The 12,145-nt window shown below is 41.8% G+C and overlaps 1 protein-coding gene across 1 annotated transcript in view; it reads left to right on the top strand.

Moving 5' to 3' along the window:
• Window positions 1-12,145, top strand: part of LOC132954227 (alpha-1,6-mannosylglycoprotein 6-beta-N-acetylglucosaminyltransferase B-like) — a 73,881-nt gene that overhangs the window by 46,845 nt on the left and 14,891 nt on the right. The window contains exons 9-12 of the mRNA XM_061026741.1: window positions 5,480-5,611; window positions 9,213-9,346; window positions 9,654-9,784; window positions 11,888-12,043. Coding sequence (XP_060882724.1) covers window positions 5,480-5,611; window positions 9,213-9,346; window positions 9,654-9,784; window positions 11,888-12,043 — 553 coding nt within the window. The remainder of the gene's footprint in view (window positions 1-5,479; window positions 5,612-9,212; window positions 9,347-9,653; window positions 9,785-11,887; window positions 12,044-12,145) is intronic.

The following is a 12,145-nucleotide window of genomic DNA, read 5'->3' as shown; positions in this document are numbered from 1 at the left end:
TGTTTGTCAGATGATGACGCTAAGAGGAGCTGCTGTATTTTCTGTTAATATCCTCCTTGTGCAGCTGCTGGTCTCCTTTATTTGTTCTGCTGACCTTGAAGCTGTAAAAAAGAAGACTGTAAGAGTCCAAAATAACACATCAGCACTCAGTGAAGGATAAATTTGTTGTTGGTTTAAGTCTTTTTGTGGGATTTGTTGATAACGACTAAAAGATAAATAATACCAGCCTTATCCTCTCATCTAGTGTGCATGTGTCAGAGAGATAAAGACAGAACGAGGGAGAGAGAGAGATGTGTTTGTGCCTGATAGTGTTCCTGTACTACTGTAAATGTGTGTGTGTGTGTACTTTGATTTCCACACTCCTGTCTCCTTAATGCTCTTTAATCCTTTTACTCTTCCCTTAAAGTTTCCCTGGATTTGCATATATCCAATTAAACCTGAGCAGCAGCAGCTTCAGTGGAACAGTGAGGAGCCTGTAATGTATCCACTCTCACTTTAATGTGCGTCCCTGTTAGACTACGAGCGAACCATACAGACTGTAATTCAACCTAAAATGCATGTTATTCCTCTAAGTTTGCTGGAATAACAACATAATGAATACAGATGAATAAAAAGGAGAAAGTCGAGCTTTTTCGGGTCGTTTTTTCTCAAGACGAGAAGAAAACAGCTGTACTCTGGGTATGGCTCTTACACATTGACTATTACAACTCCTGACTGGCAGATCTTCCCATATGCACCATCAAACCTCTGCAAAAGACCTCTGCAGGACTGGTCTTCATACCAAAACAGCACATGTCACTCAGCTGTTCATCTCCTTCCTCTGGCTCCCAGTTACTGCTCACATCACATTTAAAACTCTGCTGCTCGCTTAAAACGTCTCCTCCTTACTTTAACTCTCTGATCCAGGTCTACACTCCCCCCCCCCCCACTACGCTCTGCCACTGAAAGGCGTCTGATCCAACCTTCACAACAGGGTCCTAAGTCTAGATTCTTCTCCTCTGTCGCCCCCTGCTGGCCGAACGAACTACCAAACTCCATTCGAGCTGCAGAGTCCCTCTGCACCTTTAAGAAAAAGCTAAAGACCCAGCTCTTTATGAACACCTACGACCTTAAAGATGATGATATTTAGGATGGTTTTGATGCTGATTAGAAGTCTCAAGAACAGCTGTCGATGTTGGGCTTTGCCTCTGGTCACTTCCTGTCAGCACCTCTGGTCACTTCCTGTCAGCACCTGTGTGTCTGATCGTTTGCGGTTGTTTCCTCCTCTCTAGATCTTTGCTTGTGTTGTTCTTACTCTCTGTTCTCTCGTCACTTTGGGTAAAAGCACCTGATAAATAAATCGTACAATTGTAGTACTTTACTTTTTAAATGTTTCTTTATTGATTGGAGGTCGGATGCATCGATCCTTTCTGAGGCATTCCTCTGAGTCATGAAATCTAAAGCTGATTGGTTTTCGTGACAAAGCATCAAACACATTTAGCACTCAAATTGACATTTTAGGTCCTGAACACTTTCATGCAGATATCTGTTTACAGAGATAATTAAATCAGAGTCAGATTATCGCCGATGGGAGCCAGGAAGTCATTACAGCAGATCGGCGCCATCTGGACTATTTTTTGGAATATTTCTTTACTTGTCTCTAATTTGCTGTATTAGGTCCTGGCTGTTTAGATTTTGCACTGGGACTGTTTTCTTTCCACACGCTGCACATTTATAAAGCCTATTTAGAAGTGGAGAAGGGCTCTCTGTTTTTTGTAGGATCACCTGGGTGTTTACCTTTTCAGAGAGGCTGACACTCTGACGCTCATTATCCTGTCTACTACGGGGGGGAACCAGCCGCTATGCCCGTTTCCACAAGACTGCATTGCTGACTAGATATGTTCTCTGTCCACAGAAAAATCGATATTTTCTCTTTTTTTTTGTGCAGGTGTTTGTGTGTGGATGTGTTTCTAAAGCAGACAGCGAGAGAAGGAGGGAGTGTAAGGTCACGGCTCTGTGACTTCAGAGATGCAAGAACTTTTTAAGAAGTTGGCTGCAGTTTGAAAACACTCAAAGAAGCTTCATGCTCCTCCGATCTTTTATGCTTTTGCTCGCTTTTCTTTTAAATATGAGGCTGTCATTCAAATTTAAAGAAAAGACTCGACGGGGCTCTTTTGTAATTTGCAGACTCTTATCTTCATAGGAACGTTTTTAAATATCTCTTTATATTAGGTCATTGTTGCAGGATCTTTTTAAGGCACTTTTAATTCATCAGTAGCACATTGTAGTGCAGCTATCTGTTTTATCTGATGTTCAGTATCTCTGTGCTTAACTTTTTTATCTTTCTCTATTTTATGCAAAACACTTGTCGAGATAATACAAGCACAAATACAAATCTCATAAGTTATCATGAGCAGGAAGATATAATCGGCAATTATGGATTAAAGTTAGACTTCTCAAATCGATGTTCGGTTTTCTGTCTAAACCTGTTCACATGAAGGTCAGTACAAAAATGTTTTAGTACGGTGAGAGAAAGTGCCTCTGAACATTTCATGTCTCGTTGTCTTAATTTGCAGGGTGCATGCGTTGATATAAATGAGCATACAGAGTTTTTTATTTCTCAGCTTTTGCACCGTGACTTTGCTTTTTTTAAGAGCTGCTGAAGTTTGACCAAGCCGTGCTCTGTCCTTTAATGAAAACAGACTCAGTTGATTTTTTTTCTCTAACAAAGTGCTACCTCTACTCCAGCTGAAAGCTCGGCGCTCTGAAGCTCTGCTCTACTTTGTCATCGCAGACAACACATCTCTATCTCCTGTCTTTACTGCTTTTAAGTAACTTGAATCTTTTCTTACTGCTATTTTCTAGTTTTTAAGACGTGCCTCCATTTCCTCTCTCCAGACAACAGCTTCTCGATATATTGGAATCAGAATCTGGTTTTATAACCAACTCCATTTACACATACAAGGAATCTGCATTTTTTTTTTTGCAAAGAAAAAGAGCAAAAATAGGAAAAAACTATGAAAACAGAAATGCTCCTGCTGACAAGAAGTATAAGGTTAAAGATGTAAAAAGCAATATAAAGATATGCAGTATGTTCAAATATAAAGAACACAAAATGTGCAACGTGCAGTGGAGGAGCTGTCTGTATCTTACAGAAGAGATAGTGTTTGGACCACAGGAAGGACATCTGTCTTGGAATCCGTCCTGCAGTTACAAGAGAATTAAATAAAGAACATAAATAGAGATCATCTAAAAACACCTTCCTGCAGCAGTGACATGTCGCACATCCTACATTACCTGTTATTCAGAATATTGATGGACGTGATCAAACATAACAATGGCACATTTCATTTGTGCAACCCTGACTGTCATTTGCATTTGTTCATTGTGTCTTACAGAAAGAAAGGAAAACACTCTGCAGTGGAACCTGATTTGCACATGAAATTAGGAGTAAAACAGAGAGTGATTAGGTTGTCTAGATGGAAGATAGTTGAAACATCATCTGAGAGAGACAGAAAATGCAAAAGGAACTCTTGTGGTGTTTTGGTGCCACATTTAGGGAGTAAGTGGTTGGTAAAGGAAGTGGATGCGGCACAAGTGATGCTTGAAAGCAGCTTTCAAAGATGCATGGTCGAACAAACATTCTGCATGTTCAGACAAAGCGTGTATCTGTGTGTGTGTATGTGTGTGTGTGTGTGTGTGTGTGTGTGTGTGTGTGTGTGTGTGTGAATTGTTGAAGGTCCCTGTTGTGAGTTTTTTGTATTTTGCGCTGAATTTAATCATTTTTTGGTTGAACGGCTCTCCCCTCCGTCTCCCCGAGAACACTGACATGCTTCACAACGCTGGTGGGCTTTTTTCATTCTTCATGTCTTCAACTCTCTCTCTGTCGCCCGCCCTCTTCCATACGTGTAAACCACCAACCCACACACCCACACACACACACACACACATATCTCCAGCAGAATGGGAGAAATCGAAGAGAACAGCTGTGGAAAGTAGGACAGTCCCATCGTCACCACCTGTTAGTCTTTTTTTAGCGTCTTTGTGTATTGAAAGTGTTTTAGATGATTAGGTTGGTTTTTTTCTTCAGGCCCTTCATGGGGAATCATTTTTCACATCTTTGTCATCACAGTAAATGTTTGTTAAGCTGTTTTCACACACGCACTCCTGAAAATCTCTACAGAGTTTCAGGACAGCCTGCTGCTCACACATGACCCTCAGTGGGAATGTTTCTCTGTCGAGGCAGGAGGATGGTTTTAGGAGGGAGGGCATGACTGCAGAAATCCAAGATGGTGGACAATGCACCAGAGTCTTCCTACACTGCAATCAGAATCAGAATCAGAAATACTTTATTAATCCCAGAGGGAAATTCGGTCGTTACAGTTGCTCCAAAATATACAGTATAGCAGTAGAAATATAGAAATAAAAATATTAATCAAATAGAATAAGAATGTAGGTAAGATTTCAATAATAGGAAATATTTACAGGAATAAGAGTCAGATTATATCCACACATATTCAAGATAACTGCACTGTTTGTTTCAATATTGCACTTTGTTATCATGGACATATTATTCATTATTATTATAATGCAGTTTTAATAAATAATGAGTTACGGTGGAGGTTACAGTTTTTCAGTTGTTTGCCTTTTATATTAGGCTAATAGTACGTGTAAATTAGTGAATGTATGCAAAGTATCAACAGAAGATTGGAAAGGAACATACCGAGGAGCAGAAGAGAGAATGAAGCAGCCTCATTATGTGCACAAAGATCACATCGACCAATCACAGGTCGGGTGTTATAATCGTCATCCTGGCCATCTCGCTCGCCGTGAATTTTCCTGAATATTTTTCTGCTGCGTTTTCACATCCTCCCACCCTGACTTCAAAAAAAACATTTACTACAGGAACTTCTTTTAAGAGTGGGCTTAAAACATTGCTTTTCTCTCGTGCCTTTGGTTGCTAAGTGCGTGCGTGCGTGCGTGCGTGTGTGTGTGCGGGCGTGCGTGCGGTTGGTGCATGGTCCCTGTGAGCACTTTAATGTGCTGTATGGGATGGTGCATGCTCCTTTTTACAAACATGTTTTGGTTTGAAGTGAGCTCTTGAATCCACTTGTTCATTTATTATTATTCTTTTTATTTTGTTTTTTCATGTTTTATTTTTAATGAGTTTGTATTGTGTTTGTTTATTTCTTCAGCACATTGAGTTTACGTTTGTATGAAATGTGCTTTACAAATAAAAAGAAAAAAATTGAATTGACTACAGAACGGGGCCGGGTGTAAGGAAATGTTCAGAGAGTTTTGTGCATGTGTGAAAACTCCCATCAGGCTCCTCTTGAGTGCTAGTTTAAAGGATTCCTCTGCAAGACACTCCATCGTGTTTCAAACTGCTGCTCTCTCACTTTAGTGTGCTTTGTCTCGTCTTTATGATTCTCTGTTTGCCGCTGTGTCCACTGTTTTCTGCTGACTTTGAAGCTAACTTCAGGAACTACTCTGTCTGCAGGTTTTTAGGCGTCCCTCCAGGAAGAGGAAGCTGCCCTCTGACAGGACCTCTGCCTTTTGACCTGATCTACACCGACTACCACGGCTTACAGCAGATGAAGCAGCACATGGGTCTGTCCCTGAGGAAACACAAGTCAGTCTTTTGCTCTCTTTCTCGTTAAAATATGATCAGTTCTGTTTGTTTTCTGGGCTCTTTGTGTGCAGTGTTTGTTTGTTACCAGTCATTGATTCCTCATTAAATGTTTGACTACTGGTTTATTGACAGGCTGTACTCTGATCCAGTTTGGCCTCTGAACACGCAGATCAATCAGCCAGGTGCAAGTGTCACTTCTGTTTATGCAGCGAAATCTGTTTTTTTAGATCCAGAAATCTATTTCTGATAAAAGGGGAAGTTCAAAGAAAACAAAGTTTTTAAGTTAAAGCGGAGGAGAAGCTATACTTTCTATCTTTCCTCGCTGAGTCACTAGACGTCCCTGATCTTTCCCTAGCAACACATCTGACAAAAAGCAAACCCTGTTCTCGATTCCTACCTCGGTCTTTCCTCAGAACCAACCGATATCAAACTGCAAAAAACATTAGTCTTCTGTTCTAAGAATCACAGAGGAATTTTCATCTCACCAGAAGGTCACCTCTCCCGAGTCTTCACATTTGGATCCCTGTCGTGAGCCAAACATGTCTCAGCCATCTGGGTCCTCCCCCCCCAACACCCCCCCCCCCCCCCCCCCCCCCCCCCCCCCACCACGTACGCTCCAGTTTTTCTGGGCTTCCTCTTGTATCTTTCAAGGCCGTCTCCTGGCCCCCCTCCATTTCATTATCTCTCACAGGAAACTCCTACAACGCATGGATTCTTACTTTTTGTATGTTTGTCTGAAGATGCCAAAGATGCCAGATCGTCTATGACTCATGATGCACACACACACTCACACACACACACACACACACACTCTCACACACAAACCACAATCGCCTCGATCGGCAACACGCAAGATTCAAGACTTGTGTTTACGCGACAGCTGCTCTCAAGCCAAACAGTGAAAATGTGAGTCATCTGTGACATATTGGGCGTGCACATTTCCACTCAACCTTGAGTCCACTGTCGCCTCGTGATAAGTTGATGTGAGACGACCTGTGACAAGAATGACAACAGGAAACAGATGACTGACTTCTTGTGCTTTTAAAACACTTTCAAGCGAGCACATTTTCGGCGGCTGTGACTCAGTTGGCAGAGTCGGTCGTTCCTCAACCGGAAGGTCGGGGGTTCGATCCCCAGCTCCTTCACCCACATGTCCGATGTGTCCTTGGGCAAGACACTCCATGTTATGAACAGAGACATGCCTCATGGCAGTGTATAAATGGGATTAGTTAATATCAGAGATGGGCAACTTTGGTGACAGCAAGAAATCTTGTAGAAATCAAGAATATCCTCTGAAAATAACTCTGTGAGTCATGACTGTCTACAATGGGTGTAACACCCGAGTCCCACTGTCTGTGATGTTTTCACAGTTTTCAGAGTCCTATCTTCACTTTGTTTACATCGCCAGGACGGCCGGCTGACTCCTCCCCTCGTGTATAAAAGTTGTTTAATTGAGGGACTAGAGAAAAGAAGAATAACATACTGTACTCACTGCTTAACTGTGTTTCTAGATCACGCTCATTTCAGGTAAATTTACATGCAGTGTGAAGATATGAGCATAATAAAGATCGCTAGCATTAGCATGCTAACACAACAATGCAGCGCAAGTTGTTTTGGTTTCATGCTGGTGCTCAAGGGCGACATCTGCTGGATCAAAAAAATCACATATAAAGACTTTAATTCTCACTGCCAGAGGGCCAAATTGTAGAATACAAAAACGATTACAGTCAATTATGTCTAAAATTTAAGTCAACATATACCAGAGATCAAATATTTTTATGGACAAATTTCTGTTTTTCATGATTTCATGGCAGATTTTGTCGTGTTTTCTTCATGTTTCCAATTAATTGATATGTAAAAAATTGACCTGATGGGGGGCCGCATGTGGCACCCGGGCCACCAGTTGCCCACCCCTGGTTTATACTGATGGACACTTTACATAACAGCCTCTACCATCAGTGTGTGAATGAGTAGGTGTGACCTGCAGAGTAACAGGTCCATCACTTCTTATGACATGATTACCTTCATTGGTCGGCAGTAAAACAGATTATTTACAGGTGATGCTATAAGTCACAGAAAGAGGTGACTAAGAGACTCTAATAAACATACAGAGAGTCTGTTCTTCTGTTTTTGTGCCGCTGTGGGGTATTTCTCTCCATCGTACATAATGCATGGTGTTCTGCAGTTTGTTTTCCTTGTCAAGGTAAGAGGAGAGAGCGGCTGCATTCATCAAATTAGTAAGCAGCAGGCGCTCACAGTTTACAGTAATTCAGTCTGTTTCTCCTCCTGCAGTTTGAACTCTCCTGGGGGGGAAACATCCCCTGATCCCAGTAAGCACCAGTCCGAGGTCCGCTGATCAACCACAACCTGTCAGCTGTCAGAATAGCAGAAATATTATTTACTCTCCTCTCCTGCCTGACACTTGAGTGGAGACGCAGGGGGAATAATAAGGCTTCTGAAATAGTTTCACATCGCTGGATTTTCTTTTTTAGTCTTTGTGAATATTCACCGCTCCTGTTTTTTTATGTTTTTGTCTCAAGCAGCTTGTCAAAGAAACACGATTTCCTCCTTTGTTCTCACCGCTGGTTTTCAACTTGAGTTTGATGTAGGAGGAAATGAATGCTAACTTGTATTAGATGTTTTAGTGTTGATGTAGTCAAAGGACCGTCGTTTATTCCCAGCTGAAGCGTTTCACTTAATCAGAGGAGATGTTTCACACTTCAGTCGATTCAAAGAGACTTACACACGTTGCACATAGAGGTTTTTAAAATGTGTTTTTCAGTGTTGCTGCTCCTCACAGGGGACGGTTAGTGAAGATGCTGATGTCGTGTTCAAGGTAGCAAATGATATAAAGGTATAGTTTTCATTTGACAACACTTCCATATTCATGAGTTAATCCATTTTATTAATCAAGATTGGATTAACCAGAGGGCCTCTAACGCATATCCAAAAATAAAATGTTTTGTTTCACATTTGTTGCTGTTAGCAAATGGAAGCTAAAGCTAGCGTCCAGCTAAACTGCTTGCTAATACCCACTAAAGGCAGGATTGTTTTGGGTCAACCGGCTAAAGAATCTGATCAGTGCAAAAACCTGCAGGATTGCAGTTGCAGATTTTTTTGGTACTTGAATCAGAACAACTCTTTAAAGGCTTTATATGTGATTTTGTTGATCCAGCAGATGTCGCCCTTGAGCACCAGCATGAAACCAAAACAACTGGCGCTGCATTGTTGTGTTAGCATGCTAACGCTAGCGATCTTTATTCTGCTCGTATCTTCACACTGCATGTAAATTTACCTGAAATGAGCGTGATCTAGAAACACAGTTAAGCAGTGAGTACAGTATGTTATTCTTCTTTTCTCTAGTCCCTCAATTAAACAACTTTTATACACGAGGGGAGGAGTCAGCCGGCCGTCCCGACGATGTAAACAAAGTGAAGATAGGACTCTGAAAACTCTGAAAACATCACAGACAGTGGGACTCGGGTGTTACACCCATTGTAGACAGTCATGACTCAGAGTTATTTTCAGAGGAGATACTTGATTTAAAAATCACATAATTTCTTTAACTAAACCAAAGTTGATGTTCTTGATTGTCTCTCAGGTGTCACATCCGAGTGATCGACACCTTTGGCACCGAGCCCGCGTACAACCACGAGGAGTACGCCACTCTGCACGGCTACCGGACCAACTGGGGCTACTGGAACCTGCACGGCCAGCAGTACATGACCATGTTCCGTATGTGGACTTACTTACTCAGGTTGATGATGTGCGTCTGACTGTGGGAGCGTGCAGTGTGGGGATGAATGTCTGTGGCTTCATGTGTGAGTTTATAAAGTCACCAGGTTGAAACAGACAGACAATGAGATCGACCACATTCTGCAGTCTTATTGGATGAAATTATAACTCCTGATTAAACGTGTGCAGCTTCTGTTCTGAGCTGCGATCTGGATCTCCACAGCAGCTCCTTTTTTTTTTTCCTCTTTTTTTTGAAATGGGACTTGTAACTTCACATTGCCCGTTTGGTTTTGTTTGTCCTTGGCAGCCCACACTCCTGATAACTCTTTCATGGGCTTTGTGGCGGAGGAGCTGAACGAGACGGAGAGACTGAACATTCAGAGGAACAAGGTGAACAACATGGCCGTCGTTTACGGCAAAGAAGCCAGCAGGTGGAAGGTCAGTATCATGACAAAATCTCTCAATGCATTAAGTACATTTAGTGACATGTTTTGCGTTCTCTGAGAGGAGGGAAGTGGAGAGCTTTGTCAGTTAATGAAGGAATAATTCAGTCATGAGTTCTGTAATGAAGCACTTCTAAAGAGGATTTTTCCAGTGATGTAAGGGCAGAGGTTATTCAAACTGCTAAGGTGTTCAGGAAAGTGAGGTGAAGGGAGGCACATAAAACTCACGTCCCTGTTCAGAGATTGAGATTCTTTGAATGCCATTAAATCAGAATCAAATATGAAGTTTAGTGAGCGTTGGAACAGAAGTTTCCTCTGCAAACGATCACGACACACACTTTTGAAAACGCCCACTGGATGTTACATTTCCTGCAAACAAGTCACTCCTCCAGGAATTTGGCCCCGAGGTGGAGCTGGTAGAAGAACAATTGTTTTTGTTTAGAGTCAATTTTCCCTCCGAGCTACTGGCACGGCTTCTCGCTTTTTTTTTTTTACTGTATCTTTTTGAAGTGTTGCTCCCCCCCCCCCCCCCCCCCAAGGTTCGCTTCAATTGAATCTGACTGCAGCTTTGTTCCTACACTGCGGCGGTATCATTTCCCCGTTTGTCAGAACCTGAGCTGCAGAGGAACATTTGTCAGCGCGAACGATTGTGGTGAGAGAAGCCAAAAGTGGAGCGGTTTTCCTCCAGACAATGAAGACTCATCTCCTCACTCGCTTCTTCTTCTTCTTCAGTTCTGAGCTTCACAAGAGAGATTTCAGGGCTGTTTAAGTCTTTATTCTGTCTTTGTCTCTCTCGCTTCCATCCTCACACCTCGTCTCTCTCTCTCTCTCTCTCTCTCTCTGAGCTCTTCTGTATTCATGTTCCCACGACACTGCTTCATAAAAAGTACGCCTCATTTTCAAGCATTTGCCAAAAAACTTTTTTTTCCCCGACATTTTGCTGCCTGAAAATTATTTTTAAAACTTAATTTGTGTTTGTGAGTTTTACATCTAAGAGCCTCATTTCTATATTTAAAAAAACAAAAACATCTTGACTTCAAACATCTGGATCAATAAGTGAAAAAGAAAACTTACAGAAACTCTTTTATTCCCACTGCAATACACATTTTAAACAAGGCTAGATAAGCAATGTTTTTAAATGCTGTGCATGTGTTTTTACCTATTTCGGGTACTTTTAGCTATTTATGACCTAATGTGAGAGTTAGTGTGAATGTTTGTATGTTTTCATGTTGAGCCTCAACAAAAGGTCATTTTCTGTCACAATGTGATAGACAATAAAGTTTTTTGAATCTTTGAACTCTGTTGTTATGAAGCGGAGGTTTTATATCACAAGATGAAGTCAACAAGATTCAATTCATGGAACAAATCAAAAAGGAGAAGGTGATTTCACACTATGTTTAATTCTTTAAGTTTTCAGAGGATGAATATCATTTTCAGAGTGATTTCTTCCCCCGTCTCGCTGGCAGACATTAAAGCATCCCGAGATGAAAAATGAGGAATAAAAACTCCGATGACATTTATAGATGATTTATGCCTGGAGACATGGGCACGGTGAATAATTCATTACGTTCCCCCAGAAAGACTTTTTTTTGCGTATCGACTAATTTGATTCTCCGCGTGTAAATGATTGCATCGAGTCGTCTCCACGGGGCGACATGGAACATTTTAAAATCTGTTGATTTAGGTCTTTCACCACACCACAGGTACAGATTAGGGATCAGTTACTGAGAGGTTTATGACAGCTCTGCTTCTTCTTCTCCTCATCTGAATTAATATATTCATGCACCAAATGCTCCGGGTCTCTGAGTTGAAGGGCGCTAAGATTTAAATATTCTGGGCGGAAGTTAGAAGCGACAGAAACGATTATTTCAAACGATGTTCCAATGGATGTTTTTTATTTTCATTTCATCAACTATATGTAACTTTTCCAGCTGAAAACAGTCGATTCAAAGTCGATTTAATCGTTCAGCGACTTTCAGCAGACGTCTCTCACAACATTTTTATTGAATTGCACCTTCTCTATGTTCTCTATTCTCTTCTAATTTGACATTTTAATGCTCAACTCGTCTACGTCCCGCTTCGCTGTTTGTCTCTTAAGGGAAAGGAAAAGTTCCTGTCCATCCTGCACCGCTACATGGACATCCACGGGACGGTGTACTTCGAGACGCAGCGGCCCCCTGAGGTGCCCGCCTTCGTGAAGAACCACGGCCTGCTGCCCCAGCAGGAGCTGCAGCAGCTGCTCAGGAAGGCAAAGGTGGAGACAGTCAGCGATGCTGTCGTAGGGGGCGGGGCTTTGTCGAGAAATCTCGCAGTTCAATTTGATTTCTGGAGTCGATGTGGATTCTATCAGATATTG

The sequence above is a fragment of the Labrus mixtus genome, chromosome 20, assembly GCF_963584025.1.
Source record: "Labrus mixtus chromosome 20, fLabMix1.1, whole genome shotgun sequence".
In the NCBI taxonomy this organism is placed as follows: Eukaryota; Metazoa; Chordata; class Actinopteri; order Labriformes; family Labridae; genus Labrus; species Labrus mixtus.
Note: the sequence above shows the minus strand (reverse complement) of the source record. Positions and strands in the feature narration are given on the sequence as shown.